Here is a 19,265-nt window from a genome sequence, read left to right as displayed (position 1 = left end):
GGCTGGGCCCGTGAGCCATGGCCGCTGAGCCAGCGCGTCTGGAGCCTGTGCTCCGCAACGGGAGAGGCCACAACAGTGAGAGGCCCGCGTACCGCCAAATAAATAAATAAATAAATTAATTTAATTTAATTTAATAAATGAAGATCATTTTTTAAACCTCAGTAGAATGGTTGGCATATAATAAATACTGAATAAAACAAGTTAATTATACTAAGATTGTTTTAATTTGATAACAGCTTTTATCTTCAGGAAGGAACTGCCACAAATATTTGACTATTAAGACAGAGCTTTACCTAAACATATATGAGTATTTTCCATTTACTCCTGAAATGAAAGCACAAGCATTAAAGGAATTTCATGGAACGTTTAGATAGGTCCGTTTTATGTTGCCAGGGGGGTGGTCTATTTGAGTGGTTTTTTTCTCTAGAATGCCTGAAATCAAAGGAAAATATTAACCTTAAAGGTGACTAATAGTTAAAGTTCCATTTTCGGGGTATCTTTTTTTCTCTAAAAATGAAGTACACGAGTATTCTGGCCCCCGGAGGACTTTAACAGTAGCTTTCTACCAACCACAGCCCCGGCTATTGGGCAGCACAGATACCGCGAGGTCTACGGGGCGGAGCCTTGGAGGGGGCGGGGCTTCGCGTGACATTTTGCGACTAGGATTCCACTGGCTTCACGGGCAACATCTTTCGCTGTCTGTTGCGTAGACGAATCGGCGTGACGAGCTGAAGATTCGAAGGCGCCAGGCCCAGCCCCGCGCCAGACGCCGTTCCCCTAGAAACCTGAACTGCAGGACCAACTGCAGGAGGCGGCCCCGGAGCTCCGAGGACTCGTCCCGTATCGCGCCGTCCTGCCGTCGCCGCATCGCGCCGCCCCGCCCCGGCTTGCCTCAGCCGTCGTCGAAACCCGTCACAGCGTGCAGGATCGAGCGCCTCCTCGCCCTCTGCCAGGCCCCGGGGGCGCCGTCCGTCGGTCGAGGTCATGGGCAAACGGCCCCGCAGGACCAGTGCCTACCCTGCGGACTGGGGGGGACCGCAGACCGAAGGACCCGGCCCCGCCAAGCGCCGCCGAACGGAGGAGCCCGAGGACCCCGAGTCCGAGTCCGAGGCGGCGCCCAGCCTGGACAACCTGACGGGACCTCCGGCCGCGGACGCGCTCACTTCCGTAGTGGTCCTGCCCGCCGGCTGTGCCCTGCACCTGCCCCTAGATGGCGTCGACGTGCTGCTGGCGCCCAAGCCCACGTCCGTGCTGCAAGTGTCTCTCGGAGATCACATGCTCATGCTGGTCCCCGAGGCCCTCCTGGGCTGGGGCGTGGAAGGCCCATGGGGACAGGGCCTGCAACGGGCCGCTTTCCTGAGCGCTCCAGGGGAGTACATGGCCCGGGAGCCGGGATTCTTCTGCGCAGCTGTCCCAGAGATCGCCCGCCAAGAAGAGGCCAACCAGGAGGAAGCAGACGCCGAGCTCCTGCCGCCTGGGATGGAGGCTGAAACCGGCTCCGTCGCTGAGCTCCGCAGCCCCACCGCAAGGGTGTCGGGACCCAGCGCGCAGGGCTTTGTCCCAGAGCCCCGTCCTCGGGCGCCCAATCCTAGTCCAGAGAAACGCTCTCCTCACCACGACGACAACCTGCACTTGCACCTTCGGGAGCTCTCCCTCGACTCACCACTCCAACCTCTACCTTCCTCTCCGAGTCCGGGTCCTCACGAGCGCCCCCAACGCCCTTACCGTCCTAAGCGCGAGGCCCAGAGATGTCTGTTCCCGGAATGAACTGCACCCCGGGGTACACACACACACACACACACACACACACAGACACACACACACACACAAATTCTGGCTACCATCCTGGAGGCCCAATGGATTTCCCGGCGTCTTTTACACTGAATGTCCTACAACCTGGAAATTAAGCATCTCGTGGGCCAACAACTCCTTTTCCCCTCCAGACTGGCTATAGTAGCAGGAGAAGATGTCAGGAAAAGAAAGCAGACTCTAGACCTCATCTTTGAAATGGAAAATCCGCCCAGGGATACCGGACAATGTGTGTTCAGACGTCTGGACTTCTTTACAACATCATTCTCAGGCCTATCCATTCCCGCTCGTTTGCATTGGTTATTTTCTCTCAAATTCTTCTCTCTCCAGCACCATACCCTATTGCTACCCTATTTCTCCCCAAACCAATAAATAACTGGATTTCTCATGTTATATGTTTTCCCATGCATTTATGAAGATTTTTAGCCATGGCTTTTCTCTTTCTTGGTGTTTTGAGCTGCTCTCCTGGAAAGTTGCAAAATAGTATGATGGTTACTATACATAATTGTATGATGTTTGTTCATAGCTTCCTCTTAACCTGAGGAAGTTCTCTTCCAGTCAAGTTCACTTTTCATTATGAATAAATGCTGGATTTTATCAGATGTTTTCAGCATGTATTAGGATATGCATTTCCTTTTTAAATCTCTTCCTCCGGTTATTTTGACTCAGAGACTGATGTAAAATGTTTGCATTCCTGCTATTCCACATTATTCATACCTTTGACATTCTACCCCGAGTTTTTTCTTTTGTAAATCAAACCTCTAACTCTTAAAACATTAATTTAGGGGCCTCCCTGGTGGCGCAGTGGTTAAGAATCTGCCTGCTAATGCAGGGGACATGGGTTCGAGCCCTGGTCTGGGAAGATCCCACATGCCGTGGAGCAACTAAGCCCATGAGCCACAGCTGAAGCCCACGCACCTACAGCCCATGCTTCGCCACCAGAGAAGCCACTGCAGTGAGAAGCCCGTGCACCTCAACGAAGAGTAGCCCCCGCTCACCGCAACTAGAGAAAGCCCGTGTGCAGCAACGAAGACTCAACGCAGCCAAAAATAAATAAATAAAAATTTTAAAAAATAAAACATTAATTAATTACCATATTTCTTTCACATTTTTACAAAAGAAATAAAATCTACAGGTAAAGCTGAAAACAAGATGGTTTCAGTTTTTTTAAACATCAATACTATTTATATTCACCAACATGCTTCACCATTTCCTCTCTACCTTTTTATTCTTATATTCCACTCTCAAAGTCTAGCCTCAATTTTCTTCTTGCTGAAGAATATACTTTAATAGTTCTTTCCACTATTCCCTATGTGTAGTAAATTATCTTGGTTTTGTAAATCTCAACATGTTTTGTGTAGTACACTCTCATAGTCTTGTATATCTGAAAACTTTTATTATGTATTCATTCCTAATTCTAAAGTGTTATTTAAGTACTTTAAAGACATTACTCCATTGTTCTGCCATTTTTTATTGTTGTTGCAGGCAAGAGGTCTCTGCCAATCAAGTTGTTGTTCCTTTTATATTTGACTCAGCTGTTCATTAGCACATTTTAAAATTTTATTTTATTTTTTAATTGAAGTATAGCTGATTTACATCGGTGTGTTACTTTGTGGTGTACAGCAAAGTTACATATTTTTTCCATATTCTTTTACATGGTTATGGTTTATTACAGGATATTGAATATAGTTCCCTGTGCTATACAGTAGGACCTTGTTGTTTATCTGTTTTACACTGAATACATGATAGTTTTATATCTGCTAATCCCAAACTCCTAATTTATCTCTCCCCCACCCTCTTTCCCCTTTGGTAAACATAAGGTTGTTTTCTATGTCTGTGAGTCTATTTCTGTTTTGTAAATAACTTCATTTGTGTCATATTTTAGATTCCACATATAAGTGATATCATATGATATTTATCTTTCTTTGACTTACTTCACTTAGTATGATAATCTCTAGGTCCATCCATGTTGCTACAAATGGCATCATCTCATTCTCATTTATGGCTGAGTAGTATTCCATTGTATAGGTATGCCACATCTTTTTATCCATTCATCTGTAGATAGACATTTAGGTTGCTTCCATGTCTTGGGGTTTTTTTTCATTCATTTATTTATTTATTTAATTTTTGGCTGTGTTGGGTTTTGTTGCTGCACGTGGGCTTTCTGTAGTTGCAGCGAGCGGGGGCTACTCTTCGTTGCAGTGCGCAGGCTTCTCATTACGGTGGCTTCTCTTGTTGCAGAGCACGGGCTCTAGGCACGCGGGCCTCAGTAATTGTGGCATGTGGGCTCAGTAGCTGTGGCTCGTGGGCTCTAGGCTAGCGGGCTTCAGTAGTTGTGGCAGACGGGCTTAGTTGCTTGGTGGCATGTGGGGTCTTCCCAGCCCAGGGCTCAAACCTGTGTCCCCTGCACTGGCAGGCAGATTCTTAACCACTGCGCCACCAAGGAAGTCGCCAGTTGGCTATTTTAAACAGTGCTACTATGAACATTGGGGTGCATGTATCTTTTCAAATTAGAGTTTTCTCGGGATATTTGCCCAGGAGTGGGACTGCTGGACCATATAGCAACCCTTTTTAGTTTCTTAAGGAATCTCCATGCTGTTCTCCATAATGGCTGCACCAATTTACATTCCCTTCAACACTGTAGGAGAGTTCCCTTTTCTCCACACCCTCTCCAGCACTTATTATATGTGGACTTTTTAATGATGCTCATGCTGACCAGTGTGACGTGATACCTCATTGTAGTTTTGATTTGCATTTGTCTAGTAATTAGTGATGTTGAGCATATTTTCATGTGCTTTTTGGCCTTCCGTATGTCTTCTTTGGAGAAATGTCTATTTAGGTCTTCTGCCCATTTCTTTTTTTTTTTTTTTTGCGGTATGCGGGCCTCTCACTGTTGTGGCCTCTCCCGTGGCGGAGCACAGGCTCCGGATGCGCAGGCTCAGCAGCCATGGCTCACGGGCCCAGCCGCTCCGTGGCATGTGGGATCTTCCCGGACCGGGGCACGAACCCGTGTCCCCTGCATCGGCAGGCGGACTCTCAACCACTGCGCCACCAGGGAAGCCCTACACTAAAGTCTTTAATGCATTGAGATGACTTTTGTGTGTGGTGTGAGATAGTGGTCTAGTTTCTTTCTTTTTTTCTTAGCATGTGGCTGTCCAGTTTTCCCAACACCATTTTTTAATCTAAATTTATTTATTTATTTATTTTTGGCTGCGTTGGGTCTTCGTTGCAGTGCATGGGCTTCTCATTGCAGTGGCTTCTCTTGTTGCGGAGCACAGGCTCTAGGCACACGGGCTTTGGTAGTTGTGGCACAGGGGCTCAGTAGTTGTGGCTCGCGGGCTCTAGGGCACAGGCTCAGTAGTTGTGGCGCTCGGGCTTAGTTGCTCCGTGGCGTGTGGGATCTTGCCAGACCAGGAATCGAACCCGTGTCCCCCTGCATTGGCAGACGGAGTTTTAACCACTGCACCACCAGGGAAGTTCCCCCGTCACCATTTATTGAAGAGACTGTCCTTTTCCATTGTACGCTCTTTGCTTCCTTGCCATGAATTCATTATCCATATATGTATGGGTTTACTCCCAGGTTCTCAGTTATGTTCCATTGACCTATGTATCTGCTTTTCTGCAAATATAATGCTGTTTTGATTATTGTAGCTTTATAATATAGTTTTAAATCAGAGAGTGTGATACCTCCAACTCTTTCTTTTTATCAGGATTGCTTTGGCTGTTCAGGGTCTCTTATGGTTTCATGTAAATCTAAGACTTTTTTATTCTATTTTTGCGAAAAATATCCTTGGGACTTTGATAGAGATTGCATTGAATCTGAAGATTGCTTTAGGTAATAGAGACATTTGAACGATGTTATTTCTTCCAATCCATGAGCACAGAACACTTTTCCACTTATTTGTCTCCTCAGGCAAGGGAAACACAAGCAAAAGTAAACAAATAGGATTACATCAAACTAAGAAGTTTCTGCACAGTAAAGGAAACCAGCAACAAAATGAACAGGGAACCTACCTAATGGAAGAAGATACTTGCAAATCATATATCCAGTCAGGGGTGAACATCCAAAATATAGAAAGAACTCACAACAACAACAACAAAAATAAAACAACCCCCAAATGGGTATAGGACACTTTCCAAAGAAGACATAGATGGCCAATAGACACATGAAAAGATGTTCAACGTCACAAATTATTAGAGAAATGCAAATCCAAACCACAAAAGTCTATTTCTCTTAAAGTCTATGTCTCATGTAAGTATTGCTCCCCAGCTTTCTTTTTATTTCCATTTGCATGGAGTATCTTTTTCCATCCCCTCACTTTCAGTCTATGTGTGTCTTTAGCTCCGAAGTGAGTCTCTTGTAGGCAGCATATATATGGGTCTTGTTTTTGTATCCATTCGGCCACTCTTTTTTTTTTTTCAAAACAAACAACTTTTTATTGAAGTATAGTTGATTTACAATGTTGTATTAGTTTCAGGTGTACAGCAAAGCGATCTATATATGTATATATTCTTTTTCAGATTCTTTTCCATTATAAGTTATTATATACAAAATATTGAATAGAGTTCCCTGTGCCATACAGTAGGTCCTCATTTATCTATCGCCCTATGTCTTTTGATTGGAGCATTTAGTCCATTTACTTTGAATAATTATTGATGTGTATGGTCTTATTGCCATTTTATTAATTGTTTTGACATTGTTTTGTAGTGCTTTTTTCCTCCTTTCTTCTTCTTTCATTCTTTTGTCTTGTGATTTGATGACTATCTTTAATGTCATGTTCAAATCCTTGCCTCTTTTTTCTGTGTGCATCTATTATAGATTTTTCTGTTTGTGTCTATCATGAAGTTTATATACAGTGATATCTTGTTATATGTGATTGTTTTAAGTTGCTGATCTCAAATCTCAAATGCATTTAACAACCCTACAATTGTACTCTCCTCCCCTTATGATTACTGTGTTTGACATCATATTTTACATCTAAGTATTTTGTGTATCCCCAAACTGCTTACTGTAGATACAGATGATATTACTACTTTTGGCTTTTAACCTTCCTACTAGCTTTGTACATGGTTGATTTTCTATCTTTACTGTATATTTTTTTAATCTGTCTCCTAAGGCAAAGGAAACAAAAGCCAAAATAAACAAATGGGACCTAATTAAACCTAATAGTTTTCACACAGCAAAGGAAACCATCAACAAAATGAAAAGACAACCTACTGAATGGGGGAAAATATTTGGGAATGAGATGACCAATAAGAGGTTAATATCCAAAATATATAAACAGCTCATACAACTCAATAGGAAAAAGCAAACCACCTGATTGAAAAACGGGCAGAAGGAACAGGATAGAAAGCCCAGAGATAAACCCACGCACATATGGTCACCTTATCTTTGATAAAGGAGGCAGGAATGTACAGTGGAGAAAGGACAGCCTCTTCAATAAGTGGTGCTGGGAAAACTGGACAGGTACATGTAAAAGTATGAGATTAGATCACTCCCGAACACCATACACAAAAATAAGCTCAAAATGGATTAAAGACCTAAATGTAACGCCAGAAACTATCAAACTCTTAGAGGAAAACATAGGCAGAACACTCTATGACATAAATCACAACAAGATCCTTTTGGACCCACCTCCTAGAGAAATGGAAATAAAAAACAAAGATAAACAAATGGGACCTAATGAAACTTCAAAGCTTTTGCACAGCAAAGGAAACCATAAGCAAGACCAAAGACAACCCTCGGAATGGGACAAAATATTTCCAAATGAAGCAACTGACAAAGGATTAATCTCCAAAATTTATAAGCAGCTCATGCAGCTCAGTAGCAAACAAACAAACAACCCAATCCAAAAATGGGCAGAAGACCTAAATAGACATTTCTCCAAAGAAGATATACAGACTCCCAACAAACACATGAAAGAACGCTCAACATCATTAACCATTAGAGAAATGCAAGTCAAAACTGCAATGAGATATCATCTCACACCAGTCAGAATGGCCATCATCTAAAAGTCTAGAAACAATAAATGCTGGAGAGGGTGTGGAGAAAAGGGAACACTCTTGCACTGCTGGTGGGAATGTGAATTGGTACAGCCACTATGGGGAACAGTATGGAGGTTCCTTAAAAAACTACAAATAGAACTACCATGTGACCCAGCAATCCCACTACTGGGCATATACCCTGAGAAAACCATAATTCAAAAAGAGTCATGTACCAAAATGTTCATTGCAGCTCTATTCACAATAGCCCGGAGCTGGAAACAACCTAAGTGTCCATCATTGGATGAATGGATAAAGAAGATGTGGCACAGATATACAATGGAATATTACTCAGCCATAAAAAGAAACGAAATTGAGCTATGTGTAATGAGGTGGATGGACCTAGAGTCTGTCATACAGAGTGAAGTCAGTCAGAAAGAGAAAGACAAATACCGTATGCTAACACATAGATATGGAATTTAAGGGAAAAAATGTCATGAAGAACCTAGGGGTAAGACAGGAATAAAGACACAGACCTACTAGAGAACGGACTTGAGGATATGGGGAGGGGCAAGGGTAAGCTCTGACAAAGCGAGAGAGAGGCATGGACATATATACACTACCAAATGTAAAACAGATAGCTACTGGGAAGCAGCCGCATGGCACAGGGAGATCAGCTCAGTGCTTTGTGACCACCTAGAAGGGTGGGATAGGGAGGGTGGGAGGGAGGGAGACGCAAGAGGGAAGAGATATGGGAACATATGTATATGTATAACTGATTCACTGTGTTATAAGGCAGAAACTAACACACCATTGTAAAGCGATTATACTCCAATAAAGATGTAAAAAAAAAGTTTATACAACTCTCCTCAATACTCTGTAATAACGTATATGGGAACAGAATCTAAAAAACAGTGGATCTATGTATAACTGATTCACTTTGCTGTACACCTGAAACTAACACAACATTGTAAATCAACTACACTCCAATAAAAATCAATTAACAAAAATGGGCAGAAGAGGTGAACAGACATTTTTCCAAAGAAGACATAACAGTCGGGCAACAGGCACATGAAAAGATGCTCAACATCACTAACCGTCAGAGAAATACAAATCAAACCACCATGAGATACCACCTCACACCTGTAAGAACACCTAACATCAAAACGACCACAAATAACAAATGTTGGCTAGGTTGTGAAATAAAGGGGACACCCGTACACTGTTGGTGGGAATGTGCATTGGTGCAGCCACTGTGGAAAACAGTGTGGAGGTTCCTCAAAAAACTAAATAGAATTACCATAGGATACAGCAATTCCACTCCTGGGTATACATCCAAAGAAAACAAAAACACTACTTGAAAAGATACATGCAGCTGAATGTTCGTGGCAGCATTATTTATGACAGCCAAAATATGGAAACAACCTAAGTGTCCATCAACAGATGGACAGCTAAAGAAGATGTGATGTGATACATATATGCATGTGTGTGTCTGTGTGTATGTATATACTCAGCCATAAAAAAAAGAGTGAAATTTTGTCATTTACAACAACATGGATAGACTTGTAGGGTATTATGCATAGTGAAATAAGTCAGACAGAGAAAGACAAATACTGTTATGTTATCACTTAAACATGGAATCCAGAAAATAAAACAAACTAGTGAATATAACGAAAAAGAAACAGATTCACAGATATAGAGAAGAAACTCGTGGTTACAGGTGGGGAGAGGCAAGATGGGGTAAGAGATGAAGAGGTATAAACTACTATGTTTAAAGTAATTAAGCTACAAGGATATATTGTACAACACAGGGAATACAGCCAATATTTATTTTTTGGCCGTACCCCGCAGCACACGGGGATCTTAGTTCCCTGAACAGGGACTGAACCCGGGGCCCCTGCAGTGGAAGCATGGAGTCTTAACCACTGGACCGCCAGGCAAGGGTCCATAGCCAATATTTTATAATAACTATAAATGGAGTATAATCTTTAGGAATTGTTCATCATTATCTTGTACACCTGAAACGTAACACTGTAACTCCATTATAACTCAATTTTTAAAAAACTAAAAAAAAAACCGACAATGACATACCACTTCATACCTGTTAGAATGGCTTTTATCAAAAGGCAAGAAATTAAAAGTGTTGGCGAGTACGTGGAGAAAAGTGAGCCCTCCTGCGGTGTCGGTGGGAATGTAAACTGGCACAGCCACTATGGAGAACGGTATGAAGATTCCTTAGAAATGCAGGAATAGAACTACCATATGATCCAGCTATCCCACTGCTGAGTATTTATCCAAAGTATATGAAAACACTAACTTGAAAACACTTATGCACCCCCATGTTCATTGCAGCATTATTTACAATAGTCAAGGTATAGCAACAACCGCAGTGCCCATCAACCAATAAATGAATAAAGAAGAGGTGAAACACAATATATACAATATAGACACAGCCATAGGAAAAAAATAAAACCTGGCCATTTGCCACAGCATGGATGGACACTGAGAGTATTATGCTAAGTGAAAGAAGTCAGCTAGAGAAAGCCAAATACCATATGATTTCACATAGATATGGAATTAAAAAAAAAACATACAAAGTAAATGAACAAACCACACCAAACAAAAACAAACATGTAGATACAGAGAGCAGAGTAGTGGCTACCAGAGGGGAAAGGGTGAAATGGATAAAGAGGATCAACTCTGTGGTGACTATACAAACTAAATCTTTGTTGGTGAGCATGCTGTAGTGTGTACAGAAGTAGAAATATAATGTTGTCCATATGAAACTTATATAATGTTATAAACAAATGTTACCTCAATAAAAAATAATTTTTAAAAAAGATATACATATAGCAATGATTAAAATGACTCTTCGTGGAATTTAAGTTCCAGTTATGGAGGGAAGTGAAGAACTGATAGTTTAAGTTTCACTGAAAAGATGAATTTTTCCAGAAGGGCATAAGCATTGATGGAGTTTGGATATGTAAAGGGCTAAGCTAGAAAGTTAGGAGGTAGCCACTACTCTGAGAATAAATCTTTTAAATTGTGATTACAGAGGGGGTCACAATTTGGAGTAATTGTTACTGAGCCACGTTCATTTGCCTCACACACAGAAAGCCCAACTCTGAGATAGAGAGGTTTGCAGCAGAGAAAGGGTTTATTCACAAGGCAGTCAAGCAAGGAGAAAGGAGAACAAATCTCAAATCCATCTCCCCAAAGGCCAGGGGCTAGGGATATTTACTGGATAAAGAATTAGGGTGGCCTGAGGTGCAGGGAGTGTGGGGAAAGGTGAGTGGAAAGGAGAAAAAATCGGGTCGGGACTTCCCTGGTGGCACAGTGGTTAAGAATCCGCCTACCAAAAAAAAAAAAAAAAGAATCCGCCTACCAATGCAGGGGACATGGGTTCGAGCCCTGGTCTGGGAGGATCTCACATGCCTCGGAGCAACTAAGCCCTTGAGCCACAAGTACTGAGCCTGCACTCTAGAGCCTGCGTGCCACAACTACTGAGCCCGTGTGCCACAACTGCTGAAGCCCACACTCCTAGTGTCCGTGTTCCACAACAAGAGAAGCCACCACAATGAGAGGCCTGCACACTGCAACGAAGAGAAGCCCCCGCTCACTGCAAACAGAGAAAGCCCGCACGCAGCAACGAAGACCCAACGCAGCCAAAAATAAATAAATTAAATAAATAAATACATTTTAAAAAAAGATGTATCGTTATTCTCGGCAGGTGCAACTAAGCTACGTGCTTCTTCAGAGGATGCATGTTCAGAAAACGGCGACATTGGCATATTCTTAGGGTGGAGGTTTTGGCCCTCTGACATCAAATGGCCACCGATCAGACACTCTCGCATGCCCGAGGGGAGAGGCGGTTGTCCCAACCAGTCTTAACCAGCTGAAGTTCAAACTGGACAACTGACTCCAAGTTCCAAAAAAACAACTCGGGCAAACATCTTAAGACTCTTACATCAGAGGTACTTATCCATAGGGGTCGTGAAGAGGCCTTGTAGCTTACTCTTTAGGCTACATCATGCTTGGGGGATATGCAAGTTTTTGTAAAAACAGTTAAAGTGAGCTTGACCAGCGAAGGCAGTTTACAGTTTACTATTTACTAATTAAGTTATAGTCTAATGGATGTAACTGATGACTACCATATAAGTTTCATAATGACAAGGTAAAAGAGTATGAGTCAATGAGGTAGGAGGGAGGACAAAATTACTGAAGAGGAAGAGAACTGAGAAGCCAAGATGTGGGGGGAGGAGGGATCCATGACAATATTAAACTCACCACAAACTACAGCAGATGTGCAATGAGTGAGAATTACAGTGAATCAAGGGCGAAAGTCTTCAAAGACTGTGATAGAGACATTTGCTACACATACATTTGATAAGTGACTGGTAGTAGTATGACTGAACCCCAATGTCTTTAAACAATATTTTGTTTATTTACAGAATGTGGTAATACTATGAAGGCCATAGAGAGAGGGATGAGATAGAGAGTAAGTGAAGAAACCATTCCAAACAAAATGGTCAGAAATGCCCTTTTCAAGAAAGTGCCCTCAGAGTTGGTCTTTGAAGAACGAACCAGCACTGCAAAAAGTTGGAGGAAAAGTTGAAACCTAATTTTTTTAAGTAAAAAAAAACCAAGAAGATGGGAATATTTCAAAGAATTAAATATAATATTGGCTAATAAGCATGTGAAAAAAATGATCCACCTTGACTGGCAATCAGAAATGCAAAATGAAAACACAATGATATAGCATTTTACTACACCAGGTTGGAAAACAGTTAAGAGTCTATCAATAAGAAATGTTTACAAGGATGTAATGAAATGGAAACATACTCCGCTCACAGGAGTTTAAACTGTGAAAAATATTTTGGGGAAAAAAAAAGAGGAAGGCGTTACCTATTAACATTTTTTGAATCTTTTTTTTATAATTTTAAAATTTATTTATTTCTTTGTTTATTTATTTATCTATTTATTTATTTTTGGCTGTGTCTGGTCTTCGGTGCTGCATGCTGGCTTTTCTCTAGTTGAGGCCAGCAGGGGCTACTCTTGGTTGCAGTGCGCGGGCTTCTCATTGCAGTGGCTTCTCTTGTTGCAGAGCACAGGCTCTAGGCACAAGGGCTTCAGCCGTTGTGGCGCACGGGTTTTGCTGCTCTGCAGCATGTGGGGTCTTCCCAGATCAGGGATCAAACCCATGTCCCCTGCATTGGCAGGCAGATTCTTAACCACTGCGTCACCAGGGAAGTCCCTACCTATTAACTTGAAAAGACACACACAGGACCAATTATAGTAATTCACTCTTAGGTGTATGCAATAAATGTATGAGTTAAGAGTTCATGATTTAAAACCAGAGAAGTCTGCATTGGATGCCTATATCTAACACAAACGTGGTACATATTTAAGTTTTGAAACCTCACTTGACCACTCTGAGCTTCAGGTGTTGTGAAAAGTAAAAAAGGTCATTTTTTTTTTCAGAGAGGGCAGGAAGACACTTTTGCAGGTCATAGATAACTTTTACGGTTTTGATTGTGGTGATAGTTTCACGAGTGTATTCTTATCTACAAACTCAAGTTGTTTACATTAAATGTGTACAGCTTTTAGTACATACCTTAACTACTGCGCCACCAGGGTCCTGGCGGCGCAGTAGTTAAGAATCCGCATGCCGGGTTCGAGCCCTGGTCCGGGAAGATCCCACATGCCGTGGAGCACATAAGCCCATGTGCCGCAACTACTGAGCCTGCACTCTAGAGCCCAAGAGCCACGACTACTGAGCCTGCGTCCCACAACTACAGAAGCCCGTGTGCCTAGAGCCCGTGCTCCGCAACAAACAGAAGCCACCGCAACGAGAAGCCTGTGCACCGCAGCGAAGACTAGCCCCCGCTCGCTGCAACTAGAGAAAGCCCGCACGCAGCAACAAAGACCCAACGCAGCCAAAAGTACATAAAAATAAAAAATTTTTTCAAAACAAAGATCAGGGCTTCCCAGGTGGCACAGTGGTTGAGGGTCCGCCTGCCGACGCAGGGGACACGGGTTCGTGTCCCGGTCCGGGAAGATCCCGCATGCCGCGGAGGGGCTGGGCCCGTGAGCCTTGGCCGCTGAGCCAGCGCGTCTGGAGCCTGTGCTCCGCAACGGGAGAGGCCACAACAGTGAGAGGCCCGCGTACCGCCAAATTAATTAATTAATTAATTAATTTAATTTAATTTAATAAATGAAGATCATTTTTTAAACCTCAGTAGAATGGTTGGCATATAATAAATACTGAATAAAACAAGTTAATTATACCAAGATTGTTTTAATTTGATAACAGCTTTTATCTTCAGGAAGGAACTGCCACAAATATTTGACTATTAAGACAGAGCTTTACCTAAACATATATGAGTATTTTCCATTTACTCCTGAAATGAAAGCACAAGCATTAAAGGAATTTCATGGAACGTTTAGATAGGTCCGTTTTATGTTGCCAGGGGGGTGGTCTATTTGAGTGGTTTTTTTCTCTAGAATGCCTGAAATCAAAGGAAAATATTAACCTTAAAGGTGACTAATAGTTAAAGTTCCATTTTCGGGGTATCTTTTTTTCTCTAAAAATGAAGTACACGAGTATTCTGGCCCCCAGAGGACTTTAACAGTAGCTTTCTACCAACCACAGCCCCGGCTATTGGGCAGCACAGATACCGCGAGGTCTACGGGGCGGAGCCTTGGAGGGGGCGGGGCTTCGCGTGACATTTTGCGACTAGGATTCCACTGGCTTCACGGGCAACATCTTTCGCTGTCTGTTGCGTAGACGAATCGGCGTGACGAGCTGAAGATTCGAAGGCGCCAGGCCCAGCCCCGCGCCAGACGCCGTTCCCCTAGAAACCTGAACTGCAGGACCAACTGCAGGAGGCGGCCCCGGAGCTCCGAGGACTCGTCCCGTATCGCGCCGTCCTGCCGTCGCCGCATCGCGCCGCCCCGCCCCGGCTTGCCTCAGCCGTCGTCGAAACCCGTCACAGCGTGCAGGATCGAGCGCCTCCTCGCCCTCTGCCAGGCCCCGGGGGCGCCGTCCGTCGGTCGAGGTCATGGGCAAACGGCCCCGCAGGCCCAGTGCCTACCCTGCGGACTGGGGGGGACCGCAGACCGAAGGACCCGGCCCCGCCAAGCGCCGCCGAACGGAGGAGCCCGAGGACCCCGAGTCCGAGTCCGAGGCGGCGCCCAGCCTGGACAACCTGACGGGACCTCCGGCCGCGGACGCGCTCACTTCCGTAGTGGTCCTGCCCGCCGGCTGTGCCCTGCACCTGCCCCTAGATGGCGTCGACGTGCTGCTGGCGCCCAAGCCCACGTCCGTGCTGCAAGTGTCTCTCGGAGATCACATGCTCATGCTGGTCCCCGAGGCCCTCCTGGGCTGGGGCGTGGAAGGCCCGTGGGGACAGGGCCTGCAACGGGCCGCTTTCCTGAGCGCTCCAGGGGAGTACATGGCCCGGGAGCCGGGATTCTTCTGCGCAGCTGTCCCAGAGATCGCCCGCCAAGAAGAGGCCAACCAGGAGGAAGCAGACGCCGAGCTCCTGCCGCCTGGGATGGAGGCTGAAGCCGGCTCCGTCGCTGAGCTCCGCAGCCCCACCGCAAGGGTGTCGGGACCCAGCGCGCAGGGCTTTGTCCCAGAGCCCCGTCCTCGGGCGCCCAATCCTACTCCAGAGAAACGCTCTCCTCACCACGACGACAACCTGCACTTGCACCTTCGGGAGCTCTCCCTCGACTCACCACTCCAACCTCTACCTCCCTCTCTGAGTCCGGGTCCTCACGAGCGCCCCCAACGCCCTTACCGTCCTAAGCGCGAGGCCCAGAGATGTCTGTTCCCGGAATGAACTGCACCGCGGGGTACACACACACACACACACACACACACACACACACACACAGACACACACACACACACAAATTCTGGCTACCATCCTGGAGGCCCAATGGATTTCCCGGCGTCTTTTACACTGAATGTCCTACAACCTGGAAATTAAGCATCTCGTGGGCCAACAACTCCTTTTCCCCTCCAGACTGGCTATAGTAGCAGGAGAAGATGTCAGGAAAAGAAAGCAGACTCTAGACCTCATCTTTGAAATGGAAAATCCGCCCAGGGATACCGGACAATGTGTGTTCAGACGTCTGGACTTCTTTACAACATCATTCTCAGGCCTATCCATTCCCGCTCGTTTGCATTGGTTATTTTCTCTCAAATTCTTCTCTCTCCAGCACCATACCCTATTGCTACCCTATTTCTCCCCAAACCAATAAATAACTGGATTTCTCATGTTATATGTTTTCCCATGCATTTATGAAGATTTTTAGCCATGGCTTTTCTCTTTCTTGGTGTTTTGAGCTGCTCTCCTGGAAAGTTGCAAAATAGTATGATGGTTACTATACATAATTGTATGATGTTTGTTCATAGCTTCCTCTTAACCTGAGGAAGTTCTCTTCCAGTCAAGTTCACTTTTCATTATGAATAAATGCTGGATTTTATCAGATGTTTTCAGCATGTATTAGGATATGCATTTCCTTTTTAAATCTCTTCCTCCGGTTATTTTGACTCAGAGACTGATGTAAAATGTTTGCATTCCTGCTATTCCACATTATTCATACCTTTGAAATTCTACCCCGAGTTTTTTCTTTTGTAAATCAAACCTCTAACTCTTAAAACATTAATTTAGGGGCCTCCCTGGTGGCGCAGTGGTTAAGAATCTGCCTGCTAATGCAGGGGACATGGGTTCGAGCCCTGGTCTGGGAAGATCCCACATGCCGTGGAGCAACTAAGCCCATGAGCCACAGCTGAAGCCCACGCACCTACAGCCCATGCTTCGCCACCAGAGAAGCCACTGCAGTGAGAAGCCCGTGCACCTCAACGAAGAGTAGCCCCCGCTCACCGCAACTAGAGAAAGCCCGTGCGCAGCAACGAAGACTCAACGCAGCCAAAAATAAATAAATAAAAATTAAAAAAAATAAAACATTAATTAATTACCATATTTCTTTCACATTTTTACAAAAGAAATAAAATCTACAGGTAAAGCTGAAAACAAGATGGTTTCAGTTTTTTTAAACATCAATACTATTTATATTCACCAACATGCTTCACCATTTCCTCTCTACCTTTTTATTCTTATATTCCACTCTCAAAGTCTAGCCTCAATTTTCTTCTTGCTGAAGAATATACTTTAATAGTTCTTTCCACTATACCCTATGTGTAGTAAATTATCTTGGTTTTGTAAATCTCAACATGTTTTGTGTAGTACACTCTCATAGTCTTGTATATCTGAAAACTTTTATTATGTATTCATTCCTAATTCTAAAGTGTTATTTAAGTACTTTAAAGACATTACTCCATTGTTCTGCCATTTTTGATTGTTGTTGCAGGCAAGAGGTCTCTGCCAATCAAGTTGTTGTTCCTTTTATATTTGACTCAGCTGTTCATTAGCACATTTTTAAATTTTATTTTATTTTTTAATTGAAGTATAGTTGATTTACATTGGTGTGTTACTTTGTGGTGTACAGCAAAGTTACATATTTTTTCCATATTCTTTTACATGGTTATGGTTTATTACAGGATATTGAATATAGTTCCCTGTGCTATACAGTAGGACCTTGTTGTTTATCTGTTTTACACTGAATACATGATAGTTTTATATCTGCTAATCCCAAACTCCTAATTTATCTCTCCCCCACCCTCTTTCCCCTTTGGTAAACATAAGGTTGTTTTCTATGTCTGTGAGTCTATTTCTGTTTTGTAAATAACTTCATTTGTGTCATATTTTAGATTCCACATATAAGTGATATCATATGATATTTATCTTTCTTTGACTTACTTCACTTAGTATGATAATCTCTAGGTCCATCCATGTTGCTACAAATGGCATCATCTCATTCTCATTTATGGCTGAGTAGTATTCCATTGTATAGGTATGCCACATCTTTTTATCCATTCATCTGTAGATAGACATTTAGGTTGCTTCCATGTCTTGGGGTTTTTTTTCATTCATTTATTTATTTATTTAATTTTTGGCTGTGTTGGGTTTTGTTGCTGCACGTGGGCTTTCTGTAGTTGCAGCGAGCGGGGGCTACTCTTCGTTGCAGTGCGCAGGCTTCTCATTACGGTGGCTTCTCTTGTTGCAGAGCACGGGCTCTAGGCACGCGGGCCTCAGTAATTGTGGCATGTGGGCTCAGTAGCTGTGGCTCGTGGGCTCTAGGCTAGCGGGCTTCAGTAGTTGTGGCACACGGGCTTAGTTGCTTGGTGGCATGTGGGGTCTTCCCAGCCCAGGGCTCAAACCTGTGTCCCCTGCACTGGCAGGCAGATTCTTAACCACTGCGCCACCAAGGAAGTCGCCAGTTGGCTATTTTAAATAGTGCTACTATGAATATTGGGGTGCATGTATCTTTTCAAATTAGAGTTTTCTCGGGATATTTGCCCAGGAGTGGGACTGCTGGACCATATAGCAACCCTTTTTAGTTTCTTAAGGAATCTCCATGCTGTTCTCCATAATGGCTGCACCAATTTACATTCCCTTCAACACTGTAGGAGAGTTCCCTTTTCTCCACACCCTCTCCAGCACTTATTATATGTGGACTTTTTAATGATGCTCATGCTGACCAGTGTGACGTGATACCTCATTGTAGTTTTGATTTGCATTTGTCTAGTAATTAGTGATGTTGAGCATATTTTCATGTGCTTTTTGGCCTTCCGTATGTCTTCTTTGGAGAAATGTCTATTTAGGTCTTCTGCCCATTTCTTTTTTTTTTTTTTTTGCGGTATGCGGGCCTCTCACTGTTGTGGCCTCTCCCGTGGCGGAGCACAGGCTCCGGATGCACAGGCTCAGCAGCCATGGCTCACGGGCCCAGCCGCTCCGTGGCATGTGGGATCTTCCCGGACCGGGGCACGAACCCGTGTCCCCTGCATCGGCAGGCGGACTCTCAACCACTGCGCCACCAGGGAAGCCCTACACTAAAGTCTTTAATGCATTGAGATGACTTTTGTGTGTGGTGTGAGATAGTGGTCTAGTTTCTTTTTTTTTTTCTTAGCATGTGGCTGTCCAGTTTTCCCAACACCATGTTTTAATCTAAATTTATTTATTTATTTATTTTTGGCTGCGTTGGGTCTTCGTTGCAGTGCATGGGCTTCTCATTGCAGTGGCTTCTCTTGTTGCGGAGCACAGGCTCTAGGCACACGGGCTTTGGTAGTTGTGGCACAGGGGCTCAGTAGTTGTGGCTCGCGGGCTCTAGGGCACAAGCTCAGTAGTTGTGGCGCACGGGCTTAGTTGCTCCGTGGCGTGTGGGATCTTGCCAGACCAGGAATCGAACCCGTGTCCCCCTGCATTGGCAGACGGAGTTTTAACCACTGCACCACCAGGGAAGTTCCCCCGTCACCATTTATTGAAGAGACTGTCCTTTTCCATTGTACGCTCTTTGCTTCCTTGCCATGAATTCATTATCCATATATGTATGGGTTTACTCCC

General features: G+C 44.0%; 2 protein-coding genes across 2 annotated transcripts; both read left to right on the top strand.

The window, feature by feature from the left end:
* Nucleotides 1–984: 984 nt before the first annotated feature.
* On the top strand, nt 985–1,767 carry LOC309805970 (proline-rich protein 23C-like; the record flags this gene model as incomplete). Its single annotated transcript, XM_082624334.1, has 1 exon — nt 985–1,767. The coding sequence occupies one exon, from the start codon at nt 985–987 to the stop codon at nt 1,765–1,767; it is 783 nt and encodes a 260-aa protein (XP_082480460.1).
* A 13,085-nt stretch (nt 1,768–14,852) lies between these two features.
* On the top strand, nt 14,853–15,635 carry LOC309805969 (proline-rich protein 23C-like; the record flags this gene model as incomplete). Its single annotated transcript, XM_082624333.1, has 1 exon — nt 14,853–15,635. One exon carries the CDS (start codon nt 14,853–14,855, stop codon nt 15,633–15,635), a length of 783 nt encoding a protein of 260 aa, XP_082480459.1.
* Nucleotides 15,636–19,265: the final 3,630 nt, after the last annotated feature.

The sequence above is a fragment of the Mesoplodon mirus genome (genome assembly GCF_964341445.2).
Source record: "Mesoplodon mirus genome assembly, chromosome: 6".
Taxonomy (NCBI): Eukaryota; Metazoa; Chordata; class Mammalia; order Artiodactyla; family Ziphiidae; genus Mesoplodon; species Mesoplodon mirus.
Note: the sequence above shows the minus strand (reverse complement) of the source record. Positions and strands in the feature narration are given on the sequence as shown.